Source organism: Vulpes lagopus, chromosome 1, assembly GCF_018345385.1.
Source record: "Vulpes lagopus strain Blue_001 chromosome 1, ASM1834538v1, whole genome shotgun sequence".
Classification (NCBI taxonomy): Eukaryota; Metazoa; Chordata; class Mammalia; order Carnivora; family Canidae; genus Vulpes; species Vulpes lagopus.
In genome coordinates this window covers 65,228,436-65,249,446 of record NC_054824.1, presented here as the reverse complement: position 1 = coordinate 65,249,446, position 21,011 = coordinate 65,228,436, and the positions used below count along the sequence as shown (strand labels likewise).

Here is a 21,011-nt window from a genome sequence, read left to right as displayed (position 1 = left end):
AGAAAAGTCTATTTTGTCATAAATTCAAAAACTATAACCATTGTTATGACACACAGTAATTAGGGATTTATTCATTTAATAACCCTGTAGTATAGGCAGCAAGTGAGATTCAAGAAGTATTCAAGAGATTGAATACAACATAGCCGGGAAAGACAGACATGTAAGCATGTAATTGAGACAATGCTGTAACTCTGACAGACACACCTGACTACAAGATTCAGAGCTACTCAGACTGCAGGGGGTGCAAGGAAAGGGTCACGGTGATGATATTTTGAGTAGGATCTAGAAAATATATAAAATTTCATCAGGTGGGATAGTAGGAGATAGAAAGAAAGTTGCTCCAGGAGGAGGAGGCAGGGCAAGGAGTTAGAAATACATAAGTAATGAGAGCAGTTACTGAGTCAGTAAGGCCAGTGGGTGAGGACCTGTATGATACAGAGCACATCTTGGTAGGACTGAGCCACCCCTTATAAGATGGCTATTTGTAAGAAGGCTGTTTATCTGCTCTTCATACCCTGGACATCAGAATGTGTTTGGAATTGCCATTTGGTGTCCTTCAGGTTCAGATCTCTATAACTAATACCTTATTGGGTTAACTTATTTTTGTCTTTTTGTAAAGATCATAAAAGTGATTGATTATGAATAACTAACCCTACCCTATGAAATAAAACTTATATTGAGTTCATTATTCTGCTAACATAAAATGATATAAAAGCAGTTAAGTCTTCTCCAAGTATTCACCAGATGTCCTGCATGAAGAAATTACTGTAAACCATTAGCTTAGGATAGCATGGGTCTCTGTTCATTCCTTCTTTCCCCATCTTGACTTTGCTCTGTTCACTGTCACCACACCCTTCTGTGTTCCATATGGATCCATGTTTGAATGATCACTTTCTTCAGTCTGAGCACTGATACCCAATGTAAAAAGCTCCAAGGTTCTAATAGCAACTGTTCTTGGTTAAGTCTCATTAACCATATTAATGTAGGCTGTGTTGCTCTGGAATCTATGGCAATGTGCCAGTCATCTTCATGGTCTGAGAGTGATGCCTCTCTTGCAGCCTTGTAGTTTGCAGATCTCTCTCAGATGTATTCCTCTATGGATCTTTGTCCCATTGCTTTGTCTGGCTACCCCCATTTCTCTCTGCTTATGGGTTCCTTTTTTCTGTCTTACTATGAGCCAATCTCTATGTGACAGAACTCTTGGTCTCTGGTTGCTCATGATCTTCACTGCTTACTTGTTCAGTAAGTTTAGCAGTAAGGAAAGTCCCCTTACTCTCTTGGTCCCAAGTCCAAATATCAAGAGAAGAAATTCATTGGTTTTGATTTGGTAATGTGCTCCTTTCTGGGCCAATCAGTGAACTGTTGCTGCAGAGATAGGTTCATAGCAGGAACTACATGTATGGAGCTAGAGTGGAGGCATGTCTTAGAAGGCAATATTGTTCCTAGAAGATAGGTGTGTTTCCAACTAGAATTACAATTTCACATGTTACCTCAAAATAGTGCTGTTGTCTAGGACAAGGGCTTAAGAACAGAATTAAGAAACTCAAGGTCTCCATTGGGAGATATTATAACCATGACATTAAATGAATACATAAGGCTGGAACTGTGCTATTACCTTTAGTGTTATTACATGTTATCATACTACTTTACTTGAAAATTTGGTGATTTCCATTTCTTGCCATGACTTTAGTTTTTCCAACAATCATTCAAGTTTCTGTTGGTTACTTTGTAAGGAAGCTAAAACAGAGTAGATTTGATCCTGAAGGACCCAATGAATTTTATAATGAACTCTTTGCTGAATAGTTTTTAAGAATGCTAGAAAATCTCATGCTCTTCACTGCTTTGGATTAAAAATCCCTAAAATAGCTGTGAAAATGAAACTATTTTATAGACAGAATAATGTATTAATCTAGTCTCAACCACAAATATTTTATTTGGGTAACTGGATAATAGATAATCATAGAATGCTCAAAGTGAATAGGCTGGAAATCTTGAAATTCAAATAGCTAGAGAAACTAAGGTCTGAAGATCGGATCAGACAGCTAGTTGGGGATAGATCCAATTCAGGCTTTATCTCATGGCTTCCAAATCCCACTACAATGGTGTGCTCTTTCATTTCCCCTCCCTGCCTTCATTGGATGAATTAAGCAGTTACCAGACAGCACCTTGAGGGATGGGCTTGAGTCAAAAAGGTTTTGTAAGAAAAGAAAAACTTCTCACTATGGATATTGTCAGGTGCCTGTCAGACTCCACAGTGAGAGACTCAGAGCAGATAAATTCTGCCCAGGAGCACTGGGTGCCTGGGCAAGAGGGAGAAGGGACAGATGGCATGAGAACCCTACTAGAACCCTACTAGAGCCTGGAGAAGGGAGAGAGGGGTCCCAGAGGGAGAATGGGTTTGAAAATAGAATCTAAATATAAATTAAAGAGAACAAGTAAAATACAAACCCACAAATATACAGAAGAAGGAATGAGAAAACTGGTATAAAAAACACACAGATGAAAAAGTTTAAATAAAAGAATTGTATATAGTTATGGTAATAACCTTAAAAATGTCATTAAAATTGAAAAGTTTGTAGAAAAATACAAATTTACAAAAGTTTCTCAGAAAAGGTAAAAAAAAAAACCTGTATACATCAATAATCAAGATGAGAAAAATTAGAAGTTTTTAAATTATGACCTCAGCAAAGGTTCTGGGCTTGGACAATATTTTTAGTAAATCCTTTAAAAATTTTCATGTGTTTTATTCCATTTCAGAATATAGAAAAAGAGGGCACATTTTCCTCTTTCTTTTAAGGGAATAGCATTATCTTGATATAGACAGATAACTTAGGAACTTCACAAAAGAAAGAAAACTGCAGATAGACCCTACTTATCAATATAAATGTAAAGATCTTAACGAAAATGAAAGCAAGAAGAAATCATTATAACATTATAACATTAAAAAAATAACATACAAAAAAATAATAATTTGCCTTGACCACATAGGAACGCATGGGTCAGCCAAAAGAAAAATACAGTAGTAAGAAATTTCATCACAACAGTAAGTAAAAGGCTTTTCCATAGGCTATCATATTATTTCCTTGATAGGTGCTAAAAGGCATTTTACAAAAATTCAACATTTGTATTCGACTTTTAAGAAGCAGAGACAGAGAATATCTTATTAATATGACAGTGAATATGAACTTCAGACATCAACATTTTATTTAGTGGTAAACAACTAAAACATTAAAGTCAGGAATAAGATAAAGATGTCTGCCATCACCACCATTATTTAGCATTGTCGTGGAAGATGTAGCTAATGGCTTGTAAGAACCACAAATAAAAGATAACTACTGGAAAGTAGGGACAAAAATCATCATTACTCTCAGGCAATGTAACTAAAACCACAGATGAATCAACTGAAAAACTATTAGATTTAACTGGATAGTTTGGCAAGGTGGCTGGTCAAAATAAATATATAAAAAAATTAATGGAGCATTCTTGTAAAATAAAATGTAAAAAATCTCATTCACTATAGCAATAAAAACAAAACTGAAATAATTTTTAAAATACCTATCAGAGGAAAACTATAAAACTTTCTTAGAGGTGTAAAAGTAGGATAGAATAAATGAGAGTTAAACCACATTGCCAGTGTAAAGATTCAATTTTGTAAAGATATCAATAGTCTCTAAATTAATCTATAAATTTAATACAATTCTAATTGAAATTCCAACTGTATTTTCTGTTCTAATTGAATAGTATAGGGATCTTAGATCTTCTAGAACAATGAATGGAGAAGAATAACCAAGAAAGCTTTGAAAAGGAAAAAGAATAATTGGGAACAAGCACCACCATATTTGTAAACCTTTATCAAATGGCAATAATTTAGTCAGTGTGAACTGGCTCAGAATAGATAAACAGATCAATGAAGCAAAATGAAAGGCCTCAAATTAGGCTCTAGTATCTATAATAGCTTGGACTATGATAAGGTTCACATTTCAAATCAATAGAGGGAAAATGGATTAGTCAATAAACATCATTGGGATAGCTGGTTAACTTTAGAAGAAAAGTAAGAATTTTATCTCACTTTTAATTCCAAAATTAATTCTAGATTAATAAAGCTATAAAAGAAAAAAAAGAATATATTGATACTATTGGGGTAGCTAAGATTTTCTTAATCATAATACCAGAATCCAAAACCAAAGCAGATTGACCGGATGAAGTTTTGAAACTTCAATAAAATGCAAAAGAGGAGGGATGGCTAGGTGGGTCAGTGGTTGAGCATCTGGCTTTGGCTTAGGGCGTGATCCCAGAGTCCTGGGATTGAGTCCCACATCAGGCTCCCTGCATGGAGCCTACTTCTCCCTTTGCCTGTGTCTCTGCCTCTGTCTCTCTCTGTGTCTCTCATGAATAAATAAATAAAATCTTTTTAAAAATGCAAAAGAGGATAGACATGTGAGCTTAGAATGACAGCATTCCATTTTAGCTAGCGATACTTGCAATTCTCTTTAATGTATATATCACAAATCTAAAATATTTGTATGCTTTGTCTTAACTATTTTATATGTATGGATTTCTTCTAAGAGCGTTCCAAGAGATACATATTAAGATTTATATACAACAATGTTTACTTTAGTGCTATTTATAATGTTGAAAAATTGAAAATGTCTTGAATATACAAAAGGGTAGAGGTTGAATGAACAAAGATGCATCATCATAATGGAATACCATGCCACCATTAAAAACTTTTCCAATAATATTTAATGACAGTAAAATGCTCACAGTATACTGTTAAGAAGTAGAGATTTAAAATAACATAAATGAGTGTATGTGTGTATATATATATATATATACATATGTACACACATAATACAACATGTGTATATATATATATAATTTTTAATACAAATAGATCTACAATCCCTTATTCAAAACCTTTGGGGTCAGATATGTTTCAGAAATGAGAATATTCCAGCTTTTAGAAAGGTAATATTTCATATATTATATAATATACGGCAGATAAGAGTATTAATATTCATAGAGATAGGGATAAATAAAGTCTATAAATAACCGCAGTCAGGTCAGTTTTTGCCACAACAATGATTTTGTGCAAAATTTTCAGTTTTCAGAACATTCTAAATTTTAAAATGAGAGTAAATTATTGTGGATTATGCATATTAAAAAGATTAGAATTAAAATCTAGGGAGGGTTATTTATGATTTTCATTTTCTTCTTCTTTTGAAAGATTTTATTTATTCATTCATGAGAGACACAGAGTATTTTCTCCTTTATACTCTCCTGTATTTTCCGGTGCTTTCACTATGAGCATATATTACTTATTTAGAAATAAGAATTTTTTAAAAAGGAAAAAACAAAGTGAAAGAAAGACAAGCTTAATTTTGGAAAGAAATGGAAAGGCAGTTGAATTCTTATTAAAGTCTCTTAAATACAAACAAACAAACAAACAAAAAACCCCAAACCACCAAAGTGTAATTATACTTTCTTACCTGCAACAACATTTCCTATAACACCCTCTGCATCCCCCTTCTTTTGGGAGTTCCTCTCATGACAAAGCTTCCTCATTTTCCAATGTCAGTCAGTCCAGTTGTTCCAAACCATTTGGAAAATTTATAAAATATTTATTGGCCTATGTTAAAAATGAAGAAAGATTGCAAGTCAATAACTTAAACCTCTACCTTAAGAAACTAGGAAAAGAAGAGCAAATTGCACTACTGGGTATTTACCCCAAAGATAAAGATGTAGTGAAATGAAGGGGCACCTGCACCTCAATGTTCATAGCAGGAATGTCTACAATAGCCAAATTGTGGAAGGGGCCAAAATGTCCATCGACAGATGAATGGATAAAGAAGATATGATATATATATACATATATATGTGTGTGTGTGTGTATATATACACACACATAATGGAATATTACTCAGCCTTTGGAAAAGACCATTTACATTGACATGGATGGAACTGGAGGGTATTACGCTAAGTGAAATAAGTCAATTGGAGAAAGACAATTATCATAGTTTCACTCATATGCAGAATATAAGAAAGAGTCCAGAGGACCACAAGGGAAGGGAGGGAAAACTGAATGGGAAAAATCAGAGAGGGATTCAAACCACAAGAGACTCTTAACTCTGGGGATCCCTGGGTGGCTCAGCAGTTTATAGCACCTGCCTTCGGCCCAAGGCATGATCCTGGAGTCCCGGGATCGAGTCCCACATCAGGCTCCCTGCATGGAGTCTGCTTCTCCCTCTGCCTCTCTCTCTCTGTCTCTCTGTCTCTGTCTCTCATGAATGAATAAATAAAATCTTTAAAAAAGAGAGAGACTCAACTCTTGTAAACAAACTGAGGGTTGTTGGAGGGGAGGGAGGTGGGGGCTTGGGGTAACTGGGTGACAGGCATTAAAGAGACCACATGGTGGGATGAACACTGGGTGTTATATGCACCTGATGAATTGTTGAAAACTACATCTGAAACTAATGATGTACTATATATTGGTTAATTGAATTTAAATAAAAGAAAAGCAAATTAAACTCAAAGCAAAAAAAAAAAAAAGAAAAGAAAAGAAATATTTCAGTGGGAAAAAATGAAATAGGGAATTAAAAAACAACAAAAAATCAACAAATTAGAAGTTATCTTCTTTGAAAACATCATCAAACACCTAACAACCACTAGTAAAAAAAAAAAAAAAAAGTTAAAATATTGGTAATATATTGAGCCTAAGTACCCTCTAAGTACCCCCTACTCCACGAGACTGTGAAATGGGCAAGGAGGTTAATATAAATTATCCTTTTAAAAAGTTCAGAAAATATAATTTGATGATCAGTAACTTGCCCAAAGTCATAAACAGGTAAGTGAACATTTGATGACAAGAGAAATAAAGTATATACTGCACAGGAAAGTTCACTCCCAGAACTTGTTAGACAAACCATGGAAGTGAGTCCTGAGGGTTATGAGAGAAATAGAACCTTAAATAAGAAAAGAGAAAGCCTCCATAATAGATAATGTATGCCATTACTTCACACACACACACACACACGCACACGCACATGCACACAAAAAGGGAGATAGAAAGAAAGAAAAAAGAAAACAAAATTGACAAATCTTCAGAGTGACAAAGAGTAAAGGAGAGAAGACTTAAGATTACTAAAATCAGGAATGACAGGAGGAACATCACTATTGATCTGACAAAAATTTTAAAGATCATGAGGGAATACTATGAATGATTATGCCAACAGATTAGATAATCTGAATGAAGTGAGCAAATTATTATCAAGAGACAAGTACTGGAATGACTCAGAAGAAACAGAAAACTTGAATAGAACTATAAGGAGTATTAAATACACTGATTTAGTAACCAAAAATTTCCACAAAGGAAATACCAGGACCAGATGGCTTCATTGGTGAATTCTACCAAACATTTAGAGAATCACACCAATTCTTCACAAACTTTTCCAAAAAAGTAAAAGAGGAGGAAGCACTTCCCAACTCATTCTATGAGACAAGTATTACCCTGATACCAAGTCCAGACAAAAAATATCACAAGAAAGCCAATATCCCTTCTGAATAGAGAAGTAAAAATTCACAACAAACTACTATCAAACTAAATCTGGCACCATATACACTACAACCAATGGATTGATCCCAAGACTGCAAGATTGGTTATATGAATATTAGTCAATATAATATACCATATTAATAGAATAAGGGACAAAACCCACTAATAATCTGAATAAGGGCAGAGAAAGCATTGAAAAAAATCCAATACTCTTTCACAATAAGAACAAAAAGGAATAAACATTTATTCAACCTGATAAAGGTGACCTACCAAAACCCTACAACTAACATCATATTTAATGGTAAAAGACTGAATGCTTCCCCCCCAAAGACCAGGAGAAAGTTAGGGATGTTTGTTCTCACCACCTCTATTCAGCTCTGTGTTGGAGGTTGTTAGACAGGGGCCATTAGACCAGAAGTAAAATGATCTCTGTTTGCAGATAACATGATTTTGTATTTAGAAAATCCTATGAAGTCAATGGAAAAAAAACTATTAGAGTTAATAAATGAATTCAATGAGATTGTAGGATCCCAGATCAATATTTAAAAATTCATCACTTTTCTATACAATAGGAACAGCCATTCAAAAATGAGATTATAAATACAATTCCATATACCATATCATAAAAATACTTAGGAATAAATTTAACAAAGAATTGCAAGACTTATACATTGAAAAGTACAAAACATAATTGAAAAATTGAAGAGGACCTAAATACATGGAAAGACATCTTGTGTTCATAGGTCAGAAGACTTAATGTTGGTAAAATGGCAATACTCACACTGACTACAGATTTAGCATAATCCCTATCAAAATCCCAGCAGCCTTTTTTGTGGAAACTGACAAGCTGATTCTAAAATTCATTTAGAATTACTTGGGACCCAGAATAACTAAAACAATCTTCAAAAGGAAAAAGGAAAAAGAAAAAAGGTGTAGGACTCACAATTCCTAATATTAAAACTTACTACAAAGCTACAGTAATCAAAACAAGATGGTACTGGCATAAAGATAGACATATGTAACAATGGAATTGGATTGTGGTTCCATAAAATCACCTTTCACATATATGGTCAAGTGATTTTCAACAAGGATGCCAGAGCATTGAATGAAGGAAAGAACAGTCTTTTCAACAGATGGTGCTGGAAAAACTGATACCCATTTTCAAAAGAATGAAGATCGACTTTTATATCATACCATATGAAAAATTCAACTCAAAATTGATCAGAGACATAAATGTAAAAGCTAAAACCATAAAACTCTTAAAGAAAACATAGGTGTAAATCTTTGTGACCTTGGATTAGGCAGTGGTTTTCTAGTTATGATATCAAAAACAGAAGCAATACAAGAGAAAATGAAAAAATTAGATTTCATCAAAATTTAAAACTCTTGTGCTTCAAAGGGCACTATCAAAGAAAGTGAAAAAGATGACTTACAAATGAGAGAGACTGTATTTTCACATCATACATCAGCTAAGGATCTGGTATACAGAGGCTATAAAGAACCCTTACAACTCAACAATGAAAAATCAAATACCCAATTTGAAAGTGAGAAAAAATGTGAATCGGTATTTCTCCAAAGAAGATATATAAATGACCAATAAGCACATGAAAATATCATCAACACTATTAGTCATTGGGGAGTGGAACTGAAAATGGGATAACTACGATGGGATACAAGGGATAACTACCTCACAGCCACTAAGATAGCTATAATGAAAAAGATGGGCAATAGTAAATGTTGGCAAGGATGTGGAAAAATTAGAACTTTTATGCACTGGTGATGGGAATGTAAAGTGGGGCAGCTATTTGCAAAACAGTCTGGCAGTTCCTCAAAAGGTTAAACAAAGTTACAACATGATCTAATTCTACTCCTAAGTACATACCGAAGTGAACTGAATACTTGTCCACACAAATACTTATACACGAATGTTCATAGCATTTATGTTCATTATTCATACTAGCCAAAAAATGGAAACAACTCAAATGTCCGTCAACTGACAAATGTGTACACAAATGTAGTATATCAATTCAGGGAATTACTACTCAACCTTAAAAACGAATAAAGTTGTGATCCATCCCACAACATGGATGAATGCTGTCAAGACAGCATTATGCTAGTAAAAGAGGACGGAATAAAAGGTCACATACTGTATAATTCTATTTATATAAAATGTCTAGAAAAGAGAAAGTAGATTAGTGGTTGCTGTGGTGGGAGGGGGCAATGGAGAGTGACCACTAATGGATGTTTTCCTTGGGTATAATGAGAATGTCCTGGAAGTAGATAGAAATGATAGTTCCACAAAATTATGAATATACTAACAAACATTGAATTGTATACTTCTAAAGGGTAAACTATATCTCAGTTTTAAAAGTTTAAGAAAGCAGTTATTGAGCACCTACTTAGTGCTACCTACTGTCTAGGTGCTGGGTAAGCCACTAGGATCTAAGTCCTCCCTCTCCTGGAGCTCACATTTTAGTGTGAGGGAAAAATAGACAATTATCCAAAAACAAATGAATGTATAATATGCTAACCAGAAAAGTACACAATATGCTATGGAAGAAGCAGCATGAGCAGCAGAGTGATGGGTAATGTATGTTGTTTTACACAGGGTGGCCTCCACTTTCTCTTCACACTCAATTCCAAGGTGATGATCCAGTCTAAGGCACAGTTACCCCTAATGTAGCCCTCTTAGGGCCCAATCGCCTTGACTTCTCTCTCAGAAAATGGACAGCCATGCAAACAAAACCAAAATGGCCAGGAAGCACTGCAAACCTGACATCTTAAAAGAATAAAAATCTAATTAAATGTTCACTGAAGCACCTGTGAAACCACCAAAGAAAGATTCTAATAAAAACATATGGGGGATCCTTGGGTGACTCAGGTTTAGCACCTGCCTTCGGGCCAGAGCATGATCCTGGAGTCCTGGGATCAAATCCCACATCAGGCTCCCTGCATGGAGCCTGCTTCTCTCTCTCTCTTTCTCTCTCTGTGTCTCTCATGAATAAATTTTTAAAAATCTTTTTAAAAGAACATATGGGGGGGGGCACCTGGGAGGCACAGTTGGTTAAGTGTCTGACTCTTAGTTTCAGCTCAGGTCATGATCTTAAGGTCCTAGGATTGAGCCTCGCGTCGGGCTCCATGCTCAGTGAAGAGTTTGCTTGAGTTTCTCTCTCCCTCTCCCTCTGCCCCTCCTGCTCATACTCTCTCTCGCTATCTCCAATCTTTTTAAAAAATGGCAAAACTCAAAAATCCTCTTTCCCTCCAAATACCTGTGATAGCTTTGTAGCTGTGTCTCCCACCATCGGTCATTTCCCTCTTTCTCTCCAAATACCCCCAAACTCTCTCAAAGCCCAGTGTCAGGCCCTCTGTCTCTCCCTTTGCCCTCACCTTTCCCCATGGTGCTTCCAGTTTCTGCCTCACCCATTTCTCGCATCAACACAACCAAAGGCCATACCTGTTTAATCACAAGGGACCTTCTTAGAAGCCACGGGGGGCTATAGCCATTGAGAAATTAATTTTTTGTCCCAGTGCTGTAATAAAATTTACATTTCCTCATAGCCATTCCTCCCCTATGTTACAGAATGCAGAACTATCTCAATGGGGCAAGGACAAGAGGTACACGCTCGAAAGCTGATTCAGATGTCTATGCAGCAGGTAGGTAGTGAGGGCAGCTAGTGCTGGTGCATCATTCTTCCTGGTAGCCCTCTGGCCACCAGGTCTACCTGGGACCACAGTGGTGGCCGAATCATTCTGTCTGGGATGCTCCATCATCAGCTTTCCATTTTTTTCAGTGTATGGGTAGTCAACCTTTGATTACCAATGAATTTTAAATCTGATGTCCCCATGAAAAGCTTGTTTTATTTTCCATAGCATCATAGCATAAGCTCTTATTTTTACTAAATATTTTTTGACAATTAGGCAGACACATTCCCTGGTTTCTAAGAATGCAGCTATAACTGGAATCTCGCAATCAATATTGACAGTGTTTAAGAAGTGACAGATCAAGTCAGTTAAATTTCAATTTTTGGTTAAAGTCAGACTTTTATTTTCTTAATTAATGGGTAGTTTCAGACAAATAGAAATATTTGAGGATGTTGTGTTTAAATATTGGTAATAGTTTTTATTGATTGCAAGCTGGGTGGGATGCTAAGAAATGTTTTCCAGAACATCTAATAAATACACAGGACATTAATTATCTGGAGATGCTTGGTAGATAGCAATTTCAGCTCTGATAAGAAATCGTACCACTTATTTTTAAAAAGGGGAGGATCTCACTTTATGTTTAAGCTTTTGATCTCATAAGGTTTCTAGCAACTTTGGTGCAGCTTTTGCTTGTGAATTAATGACTAGAGAGGGTTAATGAGCTAAGTCTCTGCTTGGTCCATCAAATTCTCAAGTTAGTCATTAATTCTCAAGTGCCCGAAGCCTTTATCTTTATCACTTAATTATATTCAATAATATATTGTATCTAATTTATATATATCAAGGCAGTTATGTATAATTATTTTTACTCAGCTCAAATGATTCACTCCATTGAGTGATTTGACAGTTTAGCTCTGGACTTTAAATCATTTCTTTAGTTTCCACGAATGAGAAACTTTTAAATTTCAATACTGCATTCACACTAACATTTTTTGGAATATTAGCTTTCATAAGTTCCATGTTCTGTTTCTCAATGTGGGATAAGTATTGATAATAATGATAGTATGAGGCGGGAAAAAAACCAACAGTCCATGAATAGGAGCAGCCACAGTGCCACACTTGGAGGACATCATATTTAGGACAAAGCTGACATTGTCGAAAGAAATGGGGAATCAGCAACTGACTGGATCCACGATGGTACAAAATAACTGTGAAGTCCATCCTCCTCTGCACACCCCAGTTGTCAGGCCAACATGTCCCTTGGCTGTTTAAGCCAGTCTGAGTTGTATTTTCTCTCACAGTAGAAGGCATAATGCATGAGCCATTTATTTACTGCGCTCAATATTTTTAGCTGTATTTTTTTATTTTTATTTATTTATGACAGTCACAGAGAGAGAGAGAGAGGCAGAGACACAGGCAGAGGGAGAAGCAGGCTCCATGCACCGGGAGCCAGATGTGGGATTCGATCCCGGGTCTCCAGGATCGCGCCCTGGGCCAAAGGCAGGCACCAAACCGCTGCGCCACCCAGGGTTCCCTTTGTAGCTGTATTGATCTGATCTTGTTAATATAAGGGTATCGGAAGGTTGTCTGTGTTCTTGTACTGCAGTGATGGTTATGTGACTTATACTATCAGAGATAGTTTTACCAAGTATTAAAATAGTGCTTAGTAAGTTTAGTGGTTTGGGGACTACATGATAAGAGTGATGACAAAGAATAAAATGTAGTATTCTGGTAGCACAAGTCACCAAGTGAGCTGACTCCGACTTTCATGAGCTACTGTGCATCTCTCTGTGACTTTGGATGATTTGGTTTGGGGATGAGTCAGTTCTGATTTACCTTAGGAGGAGTTTTTATAAATTCCAAAATACCCATTCCCACCATTAGATGGTGCACAGACTGTACTTAAACAAGAAACATTCAGGTTTTAATTTTTGTTTCCTTCTGAACCAAGGGTGTCAGAGTACAATCGTTTTCAACTTACTTGACTCCAGTTTTACCAGTAGCAGAAGAAATGTTTGTATTGATGTACAGTCATTTCATTAAAAAATAAGTATTCAGGGATCCCTGGGTGGCGCAGCGGTTTGGTGCCTGCCTTTGGCCCAGGGCGCGATCCTGGAGACCCGGGATCGAATCCCGTGTCGGGCTCCCGGTGCATGGAGCCTGCTTCTCCCTCTGCCTGTGTCTCTGTCTCTCTCTCTCTCTCTCTCTCTTTCTGTGACTATCATAAATAAATAAATAAAATTAAAAAAATTAAGTACTCAAAACACAGTATTTACATGCCCTAAGCAAAGGGTTTTTGCTTTTTAATTTGTACATTTTTTTCTTAAAATCATTGCAAAAAAGTGACAAGAAACTAATATGAAATCATTTTTTGGATGCAGGGTGGCTGGGTATTACTACAAAATTGTCACCTTGGCCTGGAATTCATGGAAGAATTGCTAGAGACTTTAATTACCACAGAAGCCAATGATGACTCTTTCCGAGTGTGGATAACTACTGAGCCCCACGACCGATTTCCAATCACATTGCTTCAGGTTTGTTACTGTGATATAAGTTGTCTTTTCCTTGAGAATCATTCTAATAGAGATGGCATAGTGGCGTTATTGAAAAATGAAAACATGACAAGGCTTTCGATCCAGCAGACTCTGCAAGATCTTATACTGTAATTGTCAAAATCTTGACTATAATCATCAATATTATATCACAAATATTTCCACAGAGGAGTTCTAAGACTCAGTACTGATTGATGGGGTCTCAGCTATGATTGATGTCATTAATTTACACAGTGCTGACGTTCAGCTGACATTTTATGTACCATAGGTACACTGCTGTCTGATATATTGTAATGTCTATTTTATCCCTTACAATAACTTATAGAAACAAAATCACCATTTACTTTTTACAACAGACTTCTCTGAAATTCACCAATGAGCCACCCCAAGGCGTACGCGCAGGTTTGAAAAGAACCTTTGCTGGAATTAATCAAGACCTTCTGGATATCAGTAACTTACCCATGTGGAAGCCGATGCTTTACACAGTGGCATTTTTACACTCCACTGTGCAGGTAACTTCTGAGCGCAGTTTGCACATTTAGGGGGATGCTAATGATGTCATGTTGTTTCTCTGCTGCGCTGTCGGCTCTCCGTGCTCTGCTTTTTTTTCTCCTTCATGGCACTTTGCCCCACCTGGCATAGTATGTACCTGTCTGTGTAGTGCACCTGCCCCTTACCATGGCCATGACAGTGTACGACTCTTGGAGACAAAGGCTTTGGCTTTTTGTTCCTGCTGACTCTCCCCCACCATAGCAGCACCCAGGGCATTACTGGAGCTCAACAAATATCTGTGAGCTGAACGTGGATTCTTTAGATAGGAATTTGGTTTTCAAAGTGCCTGTGCCAGCCAGGAATGTTATGCACACCATCTCATGTAATACTAACAGTCATGTTTCTTGAGGTCGGATTATCACCATTTTAAAAATGAGGAAATTGATTGATGATATGTCCAGATGCATAAAGACACGAATGAAGATAGTAGTACTTTTAAGAAGACAGGAAAGCAGGAGCATCAGCTATTTGCTACATGCTTCTCATAGATTATCTAACCAGTCTGACTCCAAAGCCTGTGATTTGCCTCAGACTCTCAGGAATTTATCCCTTGGACTGTCCTAAATAACAGGAGAACTTTGTTAAACTAGACACAGGGACAGCACAGCCTCAGCCCTACCATGGGTCCATCCCCCCACTCCCTTTAGTGTGTGAAAATAAATTAGCTGCACCTCAGGAAAAAATAAAATAAAAATGAAGATATTGAGGCTCAGAGAGGTTAAATTCATAGGCAGTAGATCTAAAAGTCAAGCACGACACTTCTGCCTAGCACAGAAGTATATTTTGAGCCTACCAGTGAAGGCAGTGGTGATATTGGGAGGGACAATAGTTAGCTGTCATTTTCAAGTTGTTTGTGATTTGGTTTTACTGTACACTTATATATCAGTCTGGTAATTTTATGGCTCCACAGCCACTTGTCTATAGGGTATTTTCATTTTTTATTGCTTTGTTCTACATTTGATTTGATTTGATTTTTTTTAAGATTTATTTTTTTATTCATGAGAGACACAGAGAGAGAGGCAGACATAGGCAGAGGGAGAAGCAGGCCCCCTGCGGGGAGTCCGATGCAAGACTTGATCCCAGGACCCCGGGATCACACCCTGGGCCGAAGGCAGATGCTCAACCACTGAGCCACCCAGGCATCTCTACATTTGATTTTATATTTTGTTCTATACTTGAAAGCTGTATAATTGTAATGTACTTGTCTCACTCCTTGACGTCAGAGAGGATGAACAGCCTCCTTTAACCCTTTCTACATTTCTTCCTTCACTGAGGCTGGAGTGAGGATGGAATGAATCACCTGGCTTGTACCAGGAGTCATGGTTTAGCTATGTACAGCAGCATGCAGAGCTTCACCTCCTCTCTCCCTACCCTGATCAAAGGTGGAGGGGAATTTGGTACTCATCCCAGAACATATTTGGAGGATTTACTCTCAGGCCCCTTGTCCCTGCCACTTTACTGAGTTCCCAGGTGGCCAGGAGAGAGGACTGCAGAGAGGAGACAATTGTGCATCTCCTGTATATCGGCCCCTGAACCCTGAGAGAGTTAAAATCAGGCTAAACACTTTGCGGGTGGTTATTTTTACTAAGTTCCATTGTGGCCTTTGGATTGTAAATTATAGCTTTCAAGTCATTGAAGCCTATTTCATACGTTCTTATCTGGGAATTGTTTGTTTTGCTAGGCCTTATCATACTCTAATACAAATATTACTTTAACTCTGTTATTTAATTCCCAATTCACAAATAATATATTTTATGATTCTGTTCCCAGTAGTGATGATTCAACTCTTCCACTGGGCTTATCATGGGGAGATAATTGGGGGTATTTTCCATATGGTCAGTGTGGCAACCTATATTTTTGTGGCCATTATCCAAGTGCTACACAGAAGAACAACAGGTCCACAGGCTGGTCCTAGGACTAAAGGGTCCTCGCATTTGACATGACTTGTATTTGGGTTAAAACAGAAAAGTCTCCATTGCTAGGGCTATACAGCTAGGAGGTTGAATGTCTCTTAAAATCCAGTCACAGTGCACCAGAAAGAGCACGTCATTGAGGGCCAGGAGGCTGCAACATTAGACTTGCCATGAAATTAGTTAGCTGTGTGACGATAGTCAAGCTCTGTCCTTCCTGGGACCTCTTGTTTCCCCATCTGTGTGATTAGAGGCAGAAGGAGGTGATCTTTCAAGGTTTTTCCCATTTCTAAGACTGTTATCAAGTTCTATGACTACACAGGGAGCATGGATAATTCAAGCATGGTTTCCTCTGTTCTTGTTAGCAGAAATATTTACTATGATACACCTAACTATTTTCTTTTACTTGTTAGGATGGAGCTGGCTTGATAGCAAAATGCAGCTTGTGGTCCTGGGCCAGAAGTATCCACATGGCCCAGGAGCTTGTAAGAGATGGATCTCAGGCCCCACCGTGGACCTGGTGAATCAGAATCTGCATTGTAATAAGATGCCCCAGTGACTCATGTGCATATTAAAGTTTGAAGTGCAGCCATTACTAAAAGGACTGTTCTGGGTTGGATTGATTGTGACTTAGATTTCTCTACTACTGTTGGACATAATAGCCAAACACCTGATTTGTTAACTGATTGACTGATTCCTCCAAATTAACCTAGATATACCTTGCTCTATATAAATATGATTTTTATGCATTTGTCCTTGCAGAGACTCACAAAAAGAACAGGGAATTGGTTCATATCCCATAATCTCAAGCTTCAGAGCTGGGGAGGAGTTCATGCTGGAGCCCATCACACCTCAGAATGCAGAACCTGGTAGTGAAATAGAGGTCAAATGGGAGAGCTGTGTGACCTCCATGTAATTCCCTTACTGAACTGTGGTTTGGCATCATACCATCAACTCACCCCCACTCAAGGGCATCATGTGTTATGCGGACCTCACTCACTGTTACAGAGAACAAAATGAACATTCTTCCTCTCCCATACAATGGGGAAGTAGAGTTGGCGGGTCAAGGACAACTGTCTTGGGTGGTGTAGCAAATAGTGTGGTTTGTTTTGTGGTTGAGGCAGGAGCAGGCTTACCCAGTAGAAGGGCGCCCTGGGTGCTTCCATGTGAACTTGCAGATACATAAGCCAATGTTGCACTGAGTTCTTCTTGCCCCAGACTCCTCTTCTTTCTCCTCTCTGCCAGGTTAACTTACCATCTACATAGGCCAAGAAGTTACTATAGCAACAGCACTCTTATAGCAGTCAGGTGATATCTCTGTCCTAGCCAGCCAGCCCTCTACCATCCCCATGGGAGCCCACCATCCCCAGCATGCTAGTGGATGCCTTGGCTCTATTTGGCCACTACTCCCTGAGGACATTTCCACATCCTCTTGGAGATGGATGGTGATTCCTCACTGGAATCTTCCCTCTGGCCTTAATATCATCTCTCTATGGTTTCCCAGAAACTCCAGTGCAATGGCATTCTGGATTTCAGAGCAAGGCCACATTAACCCTTCAGGATCTTAATTTTAAATATATCTACCTCCAAAGTCCTGTTCTTTTAAAACTCAATACTTAACATTTGTGGTGTCCTCCCAATACCTCATGCAGAAAGTCAGAATAGCATTTTCTGGTGGTCAGTGTGCTGTCCTTTGATGGTCAGTGTACTATCCATTGTTTGAAGAGTCCATTGGACCCAATGAATGTCTAATGAAATGGTTCTCAGCATTGTCTGTGTCCCAGAATCCCTGGGAGGAGGCAGCAAGGTGGGATGCTCAGTCCTTTTAAAAACTTGTTATGTGATTCTAATACACAACAAGAATTGAGAATAATTGCCAAATACCCACTGCCCTTAAGACAGGTGTCCTTCATCACTTTTGTGTCCTTTTCATGGTTTAGAACTTTTCTCCTCATCACCTTGGCTTACCCACCTTGAGGCCCACTTTTTGGGACTTTTCGAATGGCTTATGCACAAGTCTGTGAAGTTTTCTTGCTAAAGTCATTGATTAGGAGCTCTAGGGGCTTGCAGTGGCATTTGCAGACTTGGATATTTTATCCTGGCTCTTAAAAATAATTAAATATGAAATGAAAATGGCCGCATGGAACAGGGCCCAAGGAAATCCACTGCCAGCAGTTCTTCTTTCAGAAAAGTGTTTTCTTCTCCTACATCTTGTTTTCTCTCTCAAGTTTGAGCCTTGACAAACATTCCCTTCAAGTTTAATACTGCATAGGAAGTTCTTGCTTTGGGGAGGCATGATTACAAAGTTCTTCGTTTAAATATCCTCAGAATAATTACAGTAATATGATACAGGTTTAAAAAAAGAACTTTTACATTTTGCTTGGCAGTTTTTGCCAGGGGTCCTGGCCACTTCTGTTCATTATTTTTACCTTTTAAAGTTTCCCATATGTTTTATAATATGGATTGCATTTTTCATTTTACGTGAGCTCCAGTAATTAAAGAAACAGGTTGTGACGTTCCAAAGAGAGACTTGTTTTGCAGATGCAGCTGAAATGATTCTGTGTTGGGCTGTGGAGAGGTGGGCTCATTGGGCTGAGGTAGAGTTTAACATAAAATTGGAAATGGCTTTAACATCGTTAAGATGATGACTTCGTTGAGCAATTTGTCTTCAGTGTCTAAAAGAGGATTCCATGTTTTCCGTATTTCACTAATAGTTCTGTGTTTTGTAGATTCTTTGGGATACAAAGAAGGAGCCATATTAGTCAAATTCAGTAAAGAGTAGACTAGTCTTCTTAAAATCACCCCACTCTTGGGGCGCCTGGATGGCTCAGTGGTTGGGTGTCTGCCTTTGGCTCAGGTAATGATCCCGGGGTCCTGGGATGGAGTCCCACGTCAGGTTCCCTGCAGGGAGCCTGCTTTTCCCTCTGCCTGTGTCTCTGCCTCTCTCTCTCTGTGTCTCTCATGAATAAATAAAATCTTAAAAAATAAAATAAAATAAGATCACCCCTCTCCAAATTAATAATGAACAATAACTCCCTTCTGTTGAATCAGGTTTTAACTCTTCATTCTGACATTCAAATCTATGTGCCACTCCTGAATCATCATGAGAGCACATAGTTCTAGCTACTCCCCCGAGGGCACTCTCTGCTGCAGTAAAACCACTTACCTGTAGCCTCCTGCTTGATGAATCTGGAGCTTTGTGTTCCTGTCTTTCCTCATAGCCTTTGAGAAGCCTGGAAGTCTTTTCTCCCTCTTTTTCAAAGACTAGCTTCAGTTGCATTCTTCCCAGAAGCCTCTGATTGAATGTCTTCTTCAGGCTTATCATCTGTTATATTTTGACAGTTAATTATAGTCACTAACACATTGTCCTTTCCTTATTTCTAAGTCTTATTTTCTCAACCAGATTAAAACTTCTTGAAAATACATTGATTTTAATATTTTTCCATTGTCTCACATGGGACTCATCACTAATTGAACTGAAGAGATTCAGTATTCCAAATATTCCAAGTTCTAGCAAAGCCTCCTGCTCCTGAGCTTCCAAGTGAGTCCTTAGTTCTTCTTCTGATGGTTTGAGTCTGTTCTGATAGTATTCCATGGTGATAATTCAGGCCTATTTCTTTATTGTCACTCAGAGAGATGAGTGAATACAAAAAAAATTTTCAAGAAATTGAAATTACTTCATTTGTAAAAGAAAAGTCACCCCCCAAGATCTTGTCTTTTTTTTCCCCAAGATAAGCTAAACAGTCTATGACTTTAGTGAACCAACCTAAAAAGTAAATGCTTTAAATGAAATCTGATAGTAAACACCATAAAGTGAAGCAAATCTCAGCACTGGAACAATTTTCAAAGATCACAATTTAAGGAGCAACAGAATTGCAATGGCTCAGTGCGTGTAAATGGGAGTGTTTCCATAGAGCCAATATAAGCAGTTCTAGTAATTGGAAAGGAAGAATTATTTTTCATTCAGTCTCCTGTCTAATTGAACAGTAAATTTAAAAAAAAAATTAAGTCAAACATAGGTGAAACTATTTTAGAGTTGATTTTCTTTTTAAAAAATGGGAAAACATTTTCATTTCACCAATAAGTAGTTAGCTTTCTTTTTTTTTGAAGGTGTCAAGATGGAAGAAATTCCAGAGACTCAAGGCTTAGCTGAATGCATTTTCATGTTAATATCACACTCCCCACTCACTCTCAACCTACTCTGGCTTCAAAATAACTTGGAGGAGGCTCACCTCAGTGTTTCTGAGATCCACTCAAGAAATTCTTTTGAATTTGTGTCAGCCTCAGAAATGACCCCACAGAGGGTGAGAAGGAGAGTGCCTTTCATTTTGATAATAATCATTAATCAATCTAGTATTTATTACACAATCATAATCCTTTCCTCAAAAAAGGGGAAACAAAGGGGAGACAAAAATGGGAGACATGTTTCTCACTATCAAGGTTCAAAATCTGGTTTACAGGGCCAAGCATTTTAATACGAAACAGTTAGAAAAATATCATGGCAACATGAGTACTGATACCAGGAAGCAGACAGCCATCGAGTGATGCTGACACCTTTTTTTTTTAATTTATGATAGTCACACAAAGAGAGAGAGAGAGGCAGAGGCAGAAACACAGGCAGAGGGAGAAGCAGGCTCCATGCACAAGGAGCCCGACGTGGGATTCGATCCCAGGTCTCCAGGATCGCGCCCTGGGCCAAAGGCAGACGCCAAACCACTGCACCACCCAGGGATCCCCGATGCTGACACCTTTAAAAGCCAGGGTTCCCCCTTATGCACCTGGGATAAAACCACTGGTCAGGGC

The 21,011-nt window shown here is 37.9% G+C and overlaps 1 protein-coding gene across 1 annotated transcript in view; it reads left to right on the top strand.

The window, feature by feature from the left end:
* The window catches only part of DNAH8 (dynein axonemal heavy chain 8), a 340,697-nt gene that overhangs the window by 265,716 nt on the left and 53,970 nt on the right, over positions 1-21,011 (top strand). Inside the window, exons 77-79 of the mRNA XM_041748133.1 lie at positions 11,133-11,206; positions 13,576-13,728; positions 14,103-14,258. Of these exons, the coding sequence (XP_041604067.1) occupies positions 11,133-11,206; positions 13,576-13,728; positions 14,103-14,258 (383 nt within the window). The remainder of the gene's footprint in view (positions 1-11,132; positions 11,207-13,575; positions 13,729-14,102; positions 14,259-21,011) is intronic.